The sequence below is a fragment of the Onychostruthus taczanowskii genome, unplaced genomic scaffold (assembly GCF_017590055.1).
Source record: "Onychostruthus taczanowskii isolate IOZ18803 unplaced genomic scaffold, ASM1759005v1 scaffold58, whole genome shotgun sequence".
In the NCBI taxonomy this organism is placed as follows: domain Eukaryota; kingdom Metazoa; phylum Chordata; class Aves; order Passeriformes; family Passeridae; genus Onychostruthus; species Onychostruthus taczanowskii.
Genome location: NW_024503457.1, coordinates 8,371,479 through 8,388,882, shown reverse-complemented (window position 1 = coordinate 8,388,882; position 17,404 = coordinate 8,371,479). Strand labels below are relative to the sequence as shown.

At 41.5% G+C, this 17,404-nt stretch overlaps 1 protein-coding gene across 1 annotated transcript in view; it reads right to left on the bottom strand.

Moving 5' to 3' along the window:
- AFF3 (AF4/FMR2 family member 3) overlaps positions 1-17,404 on the bottom strand; it is a 312,945-nt gene that overhangs the window by 100,323 nt on the left and 195,218 nt on the right. Inside the window, exon 8 of the mRNA XM_041418130.1 lies at positions 14,779-14,830. Within this exon, the coding sequence (XP_041274064.1) occupies positions 14,779-14,830 (52 nt within the window). The remainder of the gene's footprint in view (positions 1-14,778; positions 14,831-17,404) is intronic.

Below are 17,404 nucleotides of genomic sequence, written 5' to 3'. Positions count from 1 at the left end.
TATTTAACAACAAAGTTATTTAGGACAGCAACCAGGTCACAGCCCCATTTTGGGGGTTCAGGCACAACATGAACCTTTTCCATCTTGGTTCCGACACCACTCCCGAGGTGTGAGTGCCCTCTGACACCCAAGAGCAGTACGGGGTCAGGGAGCAGGCGCTGGCACACCCTACAGGGCATCACTCCTGGGCAATACAGCCACCTCCCTCCCCTGAGGACACTGTGCTTCATCTGCTGTGCAAAGACTGAACCCAAGGAAGGAATAAGGACGAAGGTACTAGTGAGAATTCACTTTGTGGTTTTAGCTGGAGCATCTTCAGTGCTCTTCAAAGATGGTGATGCTGCTGTACCACACTACCCCCCCTGGACTGGTAATGAATGGGAGCTGTATACTGTGAGCATTAGATCACCAACCTCAAAGAGATTTAGGGAAAAAAATAACAATACACACTGAAAAATAAATAGATGCAGACTAGGACATAGGAATATTTATTTTTCATAGAATGCTGATTAATGTTGCATCAAATCACAATAAAATAGCCCCCAAGGCTCATTTTCCTACTTGTAAATGGGTAATAATGATTAGCTTTACCAATGTTTGTAGCAGGCTTTGAGGGGGGTTGTGTGTTCAAAAGAAATATTAATGACCTGAAGAGGTCATTAGTTTGGGGATATTCTCTTGGACTGACACCAAATCTCCTCTGACTCTACCTAACAAATCATGCAGCAAAGAGTGAACTTTCATCTGCACTACCTTCAGGCATATTTTAAATTACTTAAATGAGTGTAATTGCAAAATAATTTTATTCCACTGTTTTATAGCAGTTTTCCTGTTCTGCCAAAGGCAAGACTGGCAAGCCCTTGAGGGACAGGAGGCTGCTGAGAGGAACAGATTTTGTCAGGACTTCTCTGTCCAGAAGACTCACCTCCTCTCAGCTAACAGCCCATCACACCAGCACTGTGAGGTGAACCCCACCACCAGGCAGGGCACCCCTGATTTGCACCACTGGCACTTGGTCTGAGCACCTGATGAGGTGCTAACTATAGCAGGTCTGTGTGACATGACTATAGTCCTAGACGTAATTTCCTACACCTTATTACCACATAATAACGGCCTCTTAACAACCAGGCTAATCAAGAATTAATGAGGCACTAAAACACTTTTAGGAACAATGAAGGATTTAAAAATTTCTCTTATGTGTTTTATTTAAAAAGCAATTAATTTAATAGTTACTGCCCTTACTTTGGAGTCATATAAAAAGTCTTGGTACTTATCAAATGTATCAGTTGAAAGGTTTTATTCATTTATCAGTTATTTACTTATGTGAGGCTGCACATAACCTCAAGAGAGTACAACCAGATTTGGGCCCTGTCTGCCTCCCTCATGTAATTCCATTTGTCTGCTCAGACACTCCCCTGCTCTCACATGGTAAAGTACAACACCAAAACCAGAACAAAGTCAGCCCAAATTCACACTACTGCCAAAAAGGGATTTTTTTTTTCTAATCTCTGGAAACTAGAGTGTCAGGGATTTTTTTTGTTTTGTTTTCTTTTGTTGGTGGGAGGGTTTTGTGTGTGTGTGTGTGGTTTTGGCTTGTTTTTGGTTTTTGGTTTTGGGAAGAGAAGCTGCACTTCAATGGGGAGCTATTCTTGACAGAGGTTTTTGAGAAACAGAGTGAAATAAATGGTGGGAAAAAAGTAGGGATAATTTATGTTGCTAAAGGATTTCCTACCAGTGATTCCATGCTGAATTAAAGCCCAAAAATATATGCCTTTACCATTAGCCCGGAAGGGATAATCAAAACAAAAACATGTTCAAATTTGACTTATTTTTTAAAACTTCCTTCTGTGGTGTAAGGATGGGGAATATATCCTGGTTTGCTGAGAAAATCCCCAAATAGATCATTCTGTGACAGATAACAGTTATGGTTATTAATTCCACTGCTGACATTGAAATTACACTGATTCCCAACATAATGGATAAGTAAATAGCACATCAGAAATTCTCAGATGCTTCCACACTTCCTATGCAATCAAAAAAAGAGAACTCCCTCATTAAATAATACACTGTCAGAAAAGGCAATTTGATTAAATAAACCTATCTGTCAATCATGCCTGAAGTTATAAAAGGAAAACATTTTGTAGCTAAGTAAAACTTTTCTCCATATTAATCTCTCTCTATTTTCTTTTTCTTGTGTGATTCTTGAAAGAGAAGTAATGAAAAACTATGTGCCCTAAAGGAAGACTGGGGCAATACCTAGCACCTGACAAAAGAGTTAAAAGTTAGTCTTTACCATTAAACAGAGATGACATGATGGAAAAATCAAGGGAGAAAGGAGGCAAATGATGATATGCACCAAACCAGGAACCTGAGCTACTGAGGGTGCACTTTTTGTATCCCTTGTTACATACATCTCTTTATTTCTTTCCTGTTTTTCAGGAGACATGGAGACATGTTTTGTAAGGAAGAAATAGAAACCATGACAGCCTACACAGGTGAAAAACAAGAAGAAATGAGGCTGCAGGTGATGAATCCTGACAAAGGCAGGGATGCGATGGCAGGAAAACAGCAGAAAGGTTGCAGCAAGGAAGAAAATGAAGGGAAAAGAGTAGAAGGGGTGGATGGAAAAGGATGGACAGCAAGTAACAAGGCAGGGAAAGAGAAATCAGAAATCATAGTCTGCATTAAGCCTAAGGTGCCCATGGGTACCAGGAGAGTGGGTAGGGTTTTGGGGCTGTTCGCCAGGTTTGTTCTACTGGGTACCCCTCTGCCCCATTGACAGTGCCACACTACCAAAGCATCAAACACATATTCTCCTGCAGCAGCAAATGAGGCCACAAATTACCCAGCTGCATGACAACAACAGTGGGGTTAATTTTTCATGCTACTTAATTTCATCAACACTGGGCTGGGGAGAGGGGAAGAGTTGTGTAACATGGTGTGATGGGTGGAAAGCCTCTGAACGTCACTGTGTCTGGTGGACAAAGATAGAAACAGGGTCTGGTAGCTCCCTCACCTTGGCTTTGGGAGGCAGCAGCTTCTTAAGACATCAAATACTTAATTAACTGAGCTGCAGAATTTTAGGATAAGATTCATACAGTTCCTTCTCTGATGGGAGAGTGTCAGCCTGGACCGTGCTGTTCTTGGTGAGTCTTTAAAGCTAACGCAATGCATACAGAAGACATTCTTTGAAAAGAACCAGAGATTTATTTGAATAAAAATCTGAGTGGATGACAAGAGCATGCAAAGAAATAAGATGAGATTTTAATTTCTCTCAAGCAGAAAAACATAAGCGGCTTGAGCAGGAGATATTTGCTTTGCAGCTAGGCACTCAAGCTTTTATGTTCTTCAGTGCACAGAAAGAGTTGTTCTTCTCATACTGAATTCATAGTTCTGCAATGTCATTGAGCCAAATGGGATCATGCTAAAGAGATACTTGGCCATTTCTGTTAGATAAAGATAAATCAAAATAATTTTAAAAGGAGGGCTGTTGCTTTATATAATCTTTTCACAAGGCCTGGAGATGATGGTTATTAAGTAATCCACCTACTTTTGTCTGAGGGAAATATATACAAATTTAGAATAATATCAGTATTATAGGTCCTTCTACAAATCTTACCTTTAGCATCCAGCTTTCTGCCCACCTCTCACTGTTTATGTATTATGTATGTCTTTATATTTGTTCAGTCTTACGTGTTACATATAGTAATAAAACATCTAAAATCCTGGATGACAAGTCTTCTGTTACCAAACCTCTGATCTTCCCCCTTCTCTCTTTATTCCATTGTCTCCCAGGCTTCAGAGCTGGCAATTTGGTCCCTGACTGCTGCCTGCTCAGCATCACTCACAGGATGCTGCTGTGGGTGCAGCGGGGCTCCTAACAAGAGCGTGCCTGCTGAAGAGTGGCATCAGCCAGCCGCTCCTAGACAGTAACAAAATACATGCAAAAGGCTCAGGGAGAGGTTTCCTTCTCCTGAATACAAAGCCTGCAAGAGTAAAACTCTTCAGGAGAGGACAGGACATCTGTCCTAGGTTGGCTGTGTGTTTCCTGGCCTCGGAGCTGGACCGCTCGCGCAGCGGAGCCGTGCTGGGATTGCCGTGCTGCGGGACAATGCTCAGGGTGCTGATGGCAGCTGGGAGGCATGTGCAGGAGAAGCAGACCTCCACTCTGACAAACACCTCTTTTTTTATCCCTCCTGCTCATTCCATGTGCAGTCACTTTGTAGCAAGCCCTTTTTTCTACACATGCAAGTCATCCTGATTTACTGAGGCTGCTCCCAGTAAAGCCTGCTGCTCTCAGGGAAATGCTTTTTAACTGAACTGGAGACGGGCAGCACGGCACAAGCAGAAATCTAGGTACTCACAGGAATTCTTGGTCTTTCAAACAATAATGCTGAAAGAAGTCCTGCTAAAAGGCATCATGCTTTTCTGTAATTATTTATGAGATCAAAATCTTCCCAGAGGAAAACCCACATTTTTTTTAACAGTTTGTGGCAAAAGGCTTCATTGTTTTTTTCCATAGAAGCGTATAGAAATTGCCATTGCTTACAGTTATTACAAGTATTAAAGTTTGTGCCTCATATCACATTTTATATGTTATAAGGAAAACATGGATTTTACATCAGCAGGGACCTGAATTGTTTCTTAAGACCAAAATTTAAAACCAGTATAGACCAGAGTAATGACAAATTGTTTTTGAGGGTATGTTCTGTGATGTTCTGAGGTTCCCAGCCCCAAACCTTTTCCTTACTCTTTGCTATATTTGGCCTTCATCGGAACTACATCAAGACAGGTCACACATTTGGGTGCCTGCCTCACTTCCCTGGGGGACTTCAGAACAGAAGGCCCCCTCTCTGCCCACTTAAATGCCACAAAAATTGGTCACCACGTCAGGTACAAAAGGGTAATTTGCTCATTCTTCGTCTGTATTGTGTTGTTAAATACTTTAAAGATATTATTTGTGCTGATTTTTCTGCTTTGCTTTGAAAGTAGGAAAGCTGATGGTGAATGTACAGAATTTTTACCCATAATTTCACTAAATTCTAATACAATTAAATATACAGTAAGTTCACATGATTATCAGGTAACAGAGCAGTTCTGTTTTAATTTAGTATACCTGATTTATCACACCTCCTGGAGTGTGTCTCTGAAGAAATATGTCGAGAGACTCCTTCTCTCTACCGACAATTGCTTACAGTTTATGCCATGAAAGGGGGAATCAGCACAAATGAATCCTGACAAAATATCTTACAAAACTAATAAAAATCAGCATGGAGAAATGCCAGCTGTAATTGCACTATTTTGCCATAAAAAGGTCTGTGGGCCAATCAAACCATGTGGTTGTTTTTTTTCTTCCTTTGGAAAAACTTAGCTTTTATCTTTGTAAGTCGGTGGTACAGTTGCCCTGATTTTGGAATGATCAGTAAGTACAATCCTTTTGAATCTCAGGAACAATATACCTCATCCAAACCTTTGTCCTGATTCATCTCCAGCTTTGATAGCTTCAGTGTGTCACCCTGCTTGCTTGTCAAATCTCTCATCAGTTCTAAAACTGCCAATAAATATATTCCACATCTCTTTTGGGAGATGAAGCTTGTCTGCATGCTAAACAAAGAACAGAATGCACAAAGCCAAGATACACGCTGAGATATAATATTCTCCCTCTTATAATACCACAGGTGAAATGATAATGTGGAAATATTCTTACCCTGAGGAAGGCAGACTCCAGTTGTAGCTTAGCAAATCAAAGACCAGAAAACTTGCTTGCAATAACATCCTAACAAATCCAAAGGGTTATATTTCCCAGTTAAAAAATATCCACACTCTGACTTTTAATCCAAATCCAAAGATTAAGGCAGAAGAACTTCAATAATTTGTTTAGTTACGTATGAAAAGCAATTTGTCATGAAACTGCCAGCCTGCCACTATAAAGGGTTTAAAAAAATCATAGCTATTCATGGCTGAACAGTCAGACTTTTCCACACAGGAAAATTAATCATCATTTCAGGTTTCAGTATCTTTTTGTATTTTGCATGGCAAATAAAAAGTTGTCCACCAAGCTTGAAATGTCTCTTTTTTTCGAGTTGGTCACTCTGTGGGAGGAACAGGCACTTCATTAGATCCCTTTAACTTGTTCTTCATAGCCATAAAATAAGTTAATAGCAAAACGAGGGAGCTTCTCATTCAGAATCTCACTTTCTTGTTATTAAAAAATTATATCTGTCTACCAATAAAGTATAAAACTAAGGCACTTCAGATACCAAAATCTTTCCATTCCTGGACGAGCTTTAGTGTTCAAATGTTAATAGGATGCCTGCATTTAGGGGAAAAAAAAAAAAACCCTAAAAAACTTGGCCTGTATTCAGGCTCAAGAGTCTGTGAAACAGACTTTTTCCATACTATGACCTCAGTCTTAGGATTTCTCTTTTGCAAAATGTTAGTTATTTTTCTTGGCAGGGGGCCAGAACCCTGTATCTCTCTTTCCTCCCCTCTCACCCTCCTCTCCCCACCCTCCAGGCACACACACACACCTCTCCTCTTCCCATCACCCAGCAAGTCAGCCCTGAGACGAGGTAACCCCCCCCATCTTTGGCTGAGATGGTGTGGAGAAAACAATCAGGTTATGACATCCTGGAAGTCTGGAAGTCTGGAAACGCTCCCAATCACTCTTCTCTTCCTTTGGACCCATTGTGTTTTGTTTCCCTGCCCCAAACCCCTGGGCAAAGCCAGCAGCCCCCCACACACAGCAGTGCTGGTGCCCCTGCCAAGCATCAGCTACGGCGGGTTTCAAGTTGCAGCAGCTTTCGCCCAGGGTAGAGAATTTCCAAAATGTGTTACCCTGGCAACCAGGAATTTTAGCCCAGCAAAAACCACCGCCACGCACACCGTGACTCCGACGTGCGAGACGCTGAGCTTCCGTTTGTCATTTTCTTCAGAGAAAAAATACAGCGTGGGGTCGGTGGTGTCCGCCTTCTTGGAGGCATTGCCAATGAAAGGGACTTCTTCCCAGGTACCTGCATCTCCTGATTTTCCTGGCAGCCCCTCTTTAACCACTGTATTCCAAGCTAATACATAACACATACAGAATTCCTAATTAGTCCCTTACAAATGATGAAATCCAAGGAAAACAGTCCCCAAGAGAAAAATATGCTTTCAGTGTAATACAGGAAAACATTTCCTCAAGCATGATGATATTTTATCCAGAGAAGTTGGTCAGCTTTACTCTAAATGGCATTCAATGAACCCTGGTAATACAGAAGCATTTTTTGACTTGGTATAAAATTAGAAATAATGCCCTGCACAATAGTAAGTTTTCCAATGGGACAAAAGCTGCTGTTTTGGAGTGAAGGTTTCTCTTGCATAAAACCACTTTCCCCTTCAGCTTTGAGCCATGGGTGGCATCAAAATGAGGGCAGCTTCCTGCAACTAGTTATTTTTCCCTACAGTGTGCAGAGTACAGGTAGATAGTAAAGGTGAAGGTGCTACACAAGAGGGCCTGTATTAAGGGTACTTTATAAATAAAACTCTGCATTGAGCCATAAGGGTGGTTAATGCAAGCTGTTTGTTATATCTGGTAAAAGAGAGGGATAGCATTTAAAAATGGGACAGTGAAAGCCCTATCTCACCCCATCTAAGTCAAACAAAACTTCCCCAGACTTCAGCAGTACTTTTATTTAGCATTCACCTATTCCCATTTTTGTTGACATCTCAGATAATGCTTTTTTTGGTCTGACTCGAAATCAACAGAAGCTCAATTTTGTCCCAGGAAAACCACAGCTGCAATTAAGGTCAGATTGGGTTCCCATATGTTTTCTTTCTGAACCCAACAAATCAGCTCCAACTCATCGTCCTTGAGGGAGATCATATTTTTGAGATCTTTTTATGACTTTAGGTGCTATTTAAAGATTATTTTTGCTTGTATGAACTTTGACTACTGTGTGTCTATATCTTTTACATGGCAAAAAGATGACCAATAATACAAATTTATTCTTTCTCCTTAACTTTGTAGACCTTAAAGACAGATTCAGTCAGGATGTGTGTGAGCAAATGTCTTCCAAGAAAATGTCTTTATAGCATTTGAAGAAAATAGACTTCTTGGTGTCAACTTACAATGGTGTTTTTTGTGAACTATCAGCAGTATTGTGCTCTGTAAACTCAAAAAATCTGTGCTCAGAAAAGGTTAGGAATTGGCAGGAAGAGTTCACATCAGCATTGTGACAATACCACAGTGACTCTGATGCATCCCACAGGTGAAATCACTTCATTTTTGGAAGTGGGAAGTTATGGTAGAATTACATTTTTAACAGTCTATATATTTAACACACAGAGAAACACACTGTACATGGACTAAGGGTAATATTTCAGAGAAGAGGGCAGAAAATAGGAACTTTTTCATGGAAATTTGAGCGCTGAGGAGGGGGTTTTAAAATTTTAGCTGCCCCTGCTGGACTGGCTGAGCAGAGAGAGAATCTGGCAGTGTTAGGGGTTAGCTCTGCAAGCTGAGGCTCAAGTAAACAGGTGGAATAGTGCAATGAAACCAGCCTTCTTCTTCTGCCAGAGACTTAGTTCATGGATAAACACCAGACTTTCACTTCTGCAGTTTTAAAGACCTCCATCACTCTGAAAAACACTGCCTTCATTCATCATAGTGAGGGGTTGTTTTTTTCTTTTTTTTTTTCATGGACTGCATGACTTCTCTCAGAAACATCACAGATATACATTAAAAGCCATTGATATATTAAAGTTTTTAGAAACAAAAAAAAGAAATCAAAAATTTTCACAAAGGGTGCTATTTCATATTGGCTACCATCCTTTGGAAGTTGTGCTTCCCAGCAAAGCAGGGTCATCTGTGGCTCATGAGCAGATTGATATTCTCCAGGACAGCCCTGGATAGAGCCCATGGAGTTACTAAAAGAGTTTTCACCAAATCACTGGCTGATGTGTCTGCTGCAGATGTCCTTGCCATCTAAAATGCCCACAAGCTGAGCTGTGAGAGATGAGGAAGTTGCCCCAGTATCTTAATCGGAAAGCTGAAAAGTGGATTATATCCCATAAAAGTGTGTGCAGCCCTGTTTTTTGGAACCAGCTTCCTCACTAGCATGGATTTCACCCCTTCCATTGTCCTCCAGGCCCATCTGTTAGCTATTTTCTGGTTCAATTGACTTGATCCATCATGGTCCTTTTGGCAAACAAAGAGAAGGATATTGAAGATGTACTGCTGGAGGGATTTTTCCTCCACAGTTTGAATGCTTTGTCCCTTCTCTATTTGCCATCTCTCCCTCCAGTTCAGCAAGACTAAAGCCAAATCCTTCTAATTGAAACTGTGTGACCCTTGTCCCAAGACTGAAACTCTGGGGAGAGGACGGGACAATGGTGATGGGGCAGAAGCTGCCACTGATCACCAGGTCTGCAGGCACCTGGGAAAGGCAGCAGCTTCTGCTCTCCCTTTCTCCCTACATGTGGCACTCCTCAGGACATTTACCATTTACTACCCATGTCTGTCTTTGAAAACTTAAACCACTACCCATTTCCTTTACTGTTCTGGGTGAGTAATCCTCAGCTTTTTCTACAGGACATTACATTTTTCAACACTTTGTACAAATATTAATGAGATAGTCTTCACGGTGGTCTAATTATTTTAGCTGGGGAAAAGCCCAAGGTAAACTTAAAATAACTTGCACCAGGGCTTCCAGTGAAGTGAGGCAGGATTAAGGCTACTCTTCCAGCTCCAAATGTCCCATTAGGTTGCAGTTGTTGCTTGAGAGACTTGAGGTCAAGACCCCAGGTCAGCCAGATGTGAGAGGACAAGCTCCCTGGGGGCTAAGAGCTGGATGGCGAGCTGATCAGCTCAAACTGATCGCCTGTATTTGAGATGGGTTCTCTCTGTTCTCTGCAGGCACTTTGTAACCCCTGTGCCTCAGTCTTCCCATTGCAGAAGGGGAAAACCAGTAGGTGATTTTAGCTGTTGAATAACTAACTATCTGTAAGCCACTCACAAGGGGCAAGACAAGAGAGGAAGAAAGATGCATCACAACATGTGATGCTTGTGCCAATACAGACGTGTCACATCAAGCAAGAGCAGCAGTGATGTTGCTCCAACATGTTTCCTTCCTGAAGGGTGGTGAGAATGATGAGCAGGTGTTGGATGGGTGAGAAACTGTAGCACTAATATCTGTAAATGGGCAGCTTAGAAGCTGCTGACTTCAGTGCTGTTAATGAAGATCCCCCTGAACAAACCATTCTGCGTGTGATGCTGGGCACCCGTACAGGGAGGGAGCAAAGCCAACATGTATTTCTGCCTGGCAAAAGCAAACAAGCCAACACACACACAGACACACACACACACACACTGTGATCACTGATTCTCAGAGAATATTAGCAAAGGACAAAACCTGCACAACTGCCATAAATTATAAAAGCCTCCCTCAATCTTAGTTAATTCTCTTGTAAAAAGGGAGGGAAAAATCTGGAGCAGCTCAGCATGAAAACAATTGTGGGAGGGTTAATAAAGAGACAGCACTGAGGTATCTAGTTGCTAGCCCTGATATCATTAAGTAAGTGCACTAGAAATGTCGAGGTAAATGCATAGCAGTGAATCACAGTCAGGCATGATTAACCTTGGGTAGTCTGAACTGGAAATCATTTACAAACACAAAGGTACTGAAGAACATTGCAACAGACAGCACATCGAAAGTCATTCCAAGAGCAGGAGTCACGCTGGGCGCTTTGTATATTTGTGCCATTTTAAAATTATTGTCATATTTTGCACGTGGGAAGATGGAAGATCCCAGATTCCTGGCTCAGGGAGGAGTTTCTGTGGCCCTGTAAGGTCCTCTGAAACATATGCACTGGTTGGAATCACTTTGCCTTGCACACAAGTTTTATAAAATTAAAAGTTTTAATTTCAACTATCTGAGGTTTACTGAAAGGACGCACAGATCTGTCAAAGAAAGACGGAAATTGTGTAACTGCAAATATCAAAGAACCAAAGACCACCCTTCCTTCATCCATACCCATGTCTTAATGCAGCTCTCCAGACTCTGGCGGTAAAAACAAGGGGAGGGAAAGGATTTTAATAAAAATCAGATCTTTTAAAAAAATTTGTGAAAGTGTTCTGACCCTTGAAAATTGACCCTCTGATCAATAAAAAGAACAAAACATCACTAGATATTTCTGATCAGTCCTAAAAATTTGGAAATGCTCAGCAAAGCTATAACCATATGACCCATAGAGAGCTATATATATTGAGTACAATGACAACAAAACCCCTTCAAATACAGAATGCTCATGGCTTTAAAAGCATTCAATTACAAGGAACATGAATCAACTGGGGAAGACTCCAGACAGCTTAACACTTCCGTATTGTTTGCACCTTTTATTGCAATTCTTTAGTGCCAGCTCAGGTGATTATTGTGAATACCAAGGCAGTGAAAGCCATAGGAATATTGTGCAAAACGATACAGCTTTGCTTAGATTTCCTTCCCGCTTTTCCATCAGTCTTATTCTCCTAATTCCATCTCTGTTATCCTTTGCATTGCAATAACTGCCCTTATTCATCTGCCTCATTAGGATGCTGCATCAATTAATATGCATCATCTAATGCCTACTATTTTTTTAATGTCTAATACTATTATCAGTGGAGAACTATGACATAATGAGTCTATCTAGGGAGTTAGACATACAGGAGAAGCCCCTAAGCATAATGCTGCTCCAAATGATTCCTGTACCCAGAGGTACTCTGAACACAGCACTATGGATTCTGTACTCCCAGTCTGTGTACTCTTGGAGGTTACAGATAGCACCTCTGGTCCTGGGGCTCCAGGTCTCAGGGTTATGTTTGTTTTTAAGGACCTAGAGCCCAGTGGGCAAGGCACGAGGGTTATCTTGAGGAGAGATGTCATATTAATGCTTGGTTCACAAACACCTCACTGCCTGATTCAGGAGGGTAATCAACCTGTCCTTTGAAGCTGCATAAATAATGTTTGGATGGAGGTAGTATATCTGCACCAAGGATGAATTAACTGCCACTGAATCATGTAAGACTGGCTAGAGTGTGAGGCTTGTAACATACCTGAGGAAAATAAAAAAGATGTGTTCAAGAAAAAAAACATTAATTTAATCCTCCCTATCTTTTCTGTAGTTTTCCTCTGGGCAAACATGACTTTGGGGGAGGTTTTTTTGTTGCTGTTTGTTCCTGTTTCACAGGGAAATGCTGATTCACAGTGAGGCGCATCCACAATTCTCCATGTCACGCCTGAACGTGCCATCTCTCTCCTACATCAGTGTTGCTCCTTTTTAGCACCCCTGCCAGGAGATGCCAACAGGGCTCCTTTGACACTCTGAGAGGAGTGACACGTTGCAAGAGGGTACAGCCTTTTTACCCTCAGGGACCCCTGGCAGCATTCCTGCCCCTTGCACAACCCTGAGGCTTCCAGCTGGGCACTGCTGGAGCTCCTGCCCAGGTATGGTCTTCTCCAGGTGCATCAGGGAAGAGAACATCCACCTGTAGAGAGACCAGGCACACAGGCTCACACATCCATGTGCAGGTGTGCACCGCAGGTTCTCCTGGCTGTGCATCGTGTGCACAGGTGTGATTGCTGCAGCCCCAAAAGAGCAGAGGAATTCTGTATTTGTGACCGCCTGAGATAGCAGGGATAAAAAGCTGTCCTAGAAGATGGTGGAAAAGAGAAGAAACCTAGTAAAGGCCAACAGCAGGGTAGCATAAAGAGAACTGTGGTGTCAGTGTGTGCCTACGTATCAGTGTGAGTTACTTTCCTTGACTGACACTCACAGATCCAGCCCTCTATTGAGTAACATGTACGTCTTCAGTTTGCTAATGGCTTTTACTTGTCTTCAGTTTCTGATCTCTGTTTTTCTCTTCTACTGTTCCCAGTTTTTCATCTCTTTCTGAAAACTTGATGTTTGCAATTCCTTTTCCAACTTCTTAACTATATCTCTCTAACTTTCTTCCTTCCCTTTTGATACAACACTTGTTGACTCCCTTCTTCTCATCTCCTCTTTTTTCTCCTGCCTCCATTTCTACAGAATTTCCCTAACTAGAGGGGCTTCTGGTTCCTGAATGCACTAATTTATCAACAGTAAGAAGTTGTTTCTGCCTCTAAAAATTTTTCTGGGAACCAATGTATGCTGTGGGGTAACCTTAGAATAAAGTAATAATTTAAAGGTAGGCATTAGAAATATACTGTATCTAGTAGACAGCACAGTTTCAGAAGGTTCCCAGATCTCTTATTAGGCAAGGAACCTTTCACAACTAACCAGATTCTGACACACTACATCACCCAGTATGTAGTCTCATATCCAACCCATAACCATATTGAGGTGTACCTCTGAACCCGTATTTTGGGTTCAGAGACACCTCTGAACTCGTCTTTTCATTCAGAAATCTTACAGGATTTTAATCCAATGAAGAAGAAAAGAACATTCCTCACCAATAAAATGCTAACTAGAAAAAACACTGTGGAGGATGGCTTATGTTTTACATATTGCTAAATATCAGTAAAAATAAATGTGTTCATTTCTTCAAAATACCTCCAGATGGCATTAAAACCCTTCTTCTTTTGGTCTTTATTGCAATATTATTTTTAAAAATTATAATTATTGAAATCATTCTATTAAACATTCCCAGCAATCATGCTATCAGAAGGCATAAGGTTGCTAATGCTTAATTCATTTAATAAGTTTGCCTAAATGTGCTTGCATACTATAATTACATTCCACAACACAATCTGCAGGACAAGCCATTTCTTACACCGTGTCAAATCTTTTCCCAGATTAATTTCCAGAAGATTTTTAATGCGTATTTGCAGCAGAAATCAAAATGTCCCACAATAAATCACTGTTATTGTACCTCCTTCTGTGACTACTTTTGGCCATGTAACAAATGGTGACACCTTGTGAGATTTACATGATATAATGCTCTGAATTTAAATAACAGGAATCAGAAAACATAAATTATGGGCCAGATGCACTCTAAAACTCACATGACTGACTGTTACAAGAACTTCTCTCTCTCAAATGGGATTAAAAAGGTGAATGATTTTGCAGAAATCCATAATGCTCCTGCCTGGTAGTTATTAAAAGAATACACTTATCTCGCTTAGTTTGGAAGACTGATGCTATTTTTAATTTTTTTTAACTTGCAGCCCATCTGTTTCATAGACTGGTTTATGTTGGCAAAACAATTCAGTCTTTTGTATACTAGAGTAAAAAAGGGTAAAAGCTTCTATTGTTGCACTAAAGTGAAGGTGAACACTGATATATTACAAGTGCCTGTTCCTATCTATTTCTTGACTTCTTTCGTTAATTCAAAAACATCAACAAAATCGTGAGAGACCAGAGATAACTGTAATTGGATTTCAAGTAATTCAGAGGTGAAGCTGCAGACTGCAGTCTTTTAAAATTACATCAGTACATCAAAGGCATATGTGACATGATGTTTTTTAGCAAGTGTGACAAACTCCAGCAGCATTAAGGTAATGTTGAAGTAAGGTTCTAAAGGCCAGCCTTGCACACCCACAACAATAATCTCATATCTATTCAGTGTGATATGGTGCCATTTCACTTGCAAAGATTGCTGGCTTACTAGCATGCAGAAGTTCTAGGAATAATTAATGTTTAGTCATTATCTAAAAAGCCGTTTTACGAAAAGCATCAGTGCAAGAGCTTTATCATAATGAAAACAAACAAATTCTATTTTGCCCAACAAATCTGATAAAAACACAGCTGCCTTCTCCAATTTTAAACGCAAATGTGACTTACGATGTATGGGTTGCGCTTTTCTCTGGGGTCTTTGGCTCTACATCACTTTTCCCTTTAAAAGAGAAGAAGAAAATTACATCAGAAATGGGTCAGTATGAAAACTGCTCAGATGTGACACATCAACATTTTATTCATTGCTAATACTGACCACTCCTGCCACACACACAGACAGCTGTGAAGGCAACCACGGGGCTGCAGGGGCACTGCTGGAGCATTTGCAAGCAGGGAGTCAATCCTGACTTGACTTTTCTTGTCACTGACAAGTGCTCCGTAAATGCAGGCAGAGGAACTCCACAAGAGGAGGTGCTTAGAGAACACAGGCCTAACGAGGGAGAGCAGACCCTGGAGCAATGGAAAGGATTTCTCTAGGGCCCTACAGCTCTGCTGTTGAGAGCGTACTCCATACAACATGCACTCACTCCAGAACCCTGCTCCAGGAAGAGTAATTATTTCTAACAAAGCAAAACAGCATCAGCTGGGGACAGTAAGGCAGTGATCAGGCCGCAGTTCTGCCAATGGGTATTTTGGTTCACATTCATTTTAACAGGTTTAGGATTTGATCTTTAGCTTCTGTAAGTGGGGGCTGGAAAAGCCGTCTTTGCTATGTTGGCTTAGGCACTCAATGCCAGGAGAAGCCAAGTACCCAAATGCTTGAGAAGCGCCAGAGGCCCAAGGGATGCCTCTTCACATTTCCTTATGAATCCTTATGCCTCTTCACAATCCTTATGAATCATAGGGGTCCTGATATGCTAGCTTGTGATGATCCCATCTTGGGTCCAAAATAACGTATCTGCCCAACACAACTTAGTTACATAGCACAGACAGTGGGAGGCAGGCTGCTGGCAGGCGGGGTGGTACTGCTTCTGCTGAGTCAGGCACAGTCCTTTTCCCTCCTTTCTACCACCTGCCAAAAACCAGTAAGGCTGATGTTTGCTGTAATTAATGTTCTCTGAGTAACCTGAGAGAGCTGCACTCCAGTGTAAGATTTCTGTGTAGCTCTACCATGGATTTAGAGGGTATGCTACTCCACTTGAATCACCTTGAACTTGAATTCTGGGCCTAGTGAGTGTGCAGATGCTGCTGCTCTTGTGTGTAGCTGGATGCTAATAGCTGTCTACACGAGAGTTTATGTTGCCTAGCAGACAAGGAGGCACAGAGGTTGAATGTGACTGGTTTACCGATGGATCTGTTTTTCTCCATTACCTTATAATGAGCTGTGTTAAGCCAAAATCCACCTATTCCTTCTGAAAAAAAAGTGAGAAATTCCTATTTTGGTCAGGTTGTGTTGGTGTTGCCTGATGTGCTTCTGATTGAGTTCAGTGGGTGTTGGATACCTAGTCCACGCACGTGAGCATCACACATCATCCGTTTGCTGCTGACAAGACCTCACCCTCAGTTTCCACAGAGCAGCAGCTGTGAGGGCACCTCTGGAAAACCTCATGTTGCCTTCAGAAGAGGCAGGACTCTGCTACCAGTGTTCTTCCACTGCTGTACAGAAGGAAGCTGAAGGACACTCTAGACAGTGACCTTCTGGAGGTAGCTGTCTTGTAGTGGAAGTTCTGGGTATGCAAACACCTTGACACAGTGCTTTTAGATCTCCCATCCTCCCCTCTGGTAGGGTTTGTGTCTATCCAGCTGTGGTGACTAAACTTTACTGAACAGGATGGAGAGAAATCTGGATGACTTCAAAACCACCAATGCCTTCACGGACCTCTAGGGAAGCTCAGCATTCACTGTAAGAGGACAGCTAAAGCCACCTAAAATTTAGGCATGAGCAGGGCATCCACACAAGATGGAATACACCCACTCCATAATCTCTAGGTCACCCTTCACTTTCAGCAGAGACCTCAGAGAGTATATCCAGATGGTGAACTTGCTGGCTAAGGAAGCTGTTGCTACAATATATGTTTGTCAGCCTTCCGGAGCCGGGAGCCCTGGAGCTCATCTGCATTATGGTAATTTGGAGCAAGAAACCAACAGTAACAGTTGGCATATATTCAAAGATTTTCTATTTGTAACTTGGGTCTTTTCTAAGTGATGAATTATTACCACGAACACTGGTTTGTTTGAGTGTGAGAGGAATATGGATTCCTGAGTGCTTTGCCAGCAGAGTTCACATCAGTTCTACTTTCAGCAATGTATGTTAATGCAGCAACAAGGGAAACAGCATACGTACTGTGAGGAAACAGAATGTCTGTGATTTAGCCAAACTGGGTATTAATGGATTACCCTACCATAAGCAATTGTAGCTGCTTTTATGCTAATTGTCACTTAACATACTTCTGTGTGGAGAGGAAGGACAGAGACTGTACAGATGGCAGAAATGCATCAGTACAGCCTATCAGAATAGAAAATCTGGCCATTAATGCTTTATCAATTCTTACCAACTTCATTCTCACTTGAATGAAATGTAGAAATTTTACAAATGTGTACAGCCTAAGCATAGTTGAATGTCACAGATATGGTATAGATAATATTTTTGGATAAGGGAATGTGAGAGGTAATTACCTGTTACAACAACTTGGCTTTTTTTATACTCACTGATGGCCAAATTAAGACTTGCTTTTGATTTTTTCATGTAACCTGTCAAATGCACGCAGGTACCATTGAGGGAGGCTGGCATTTG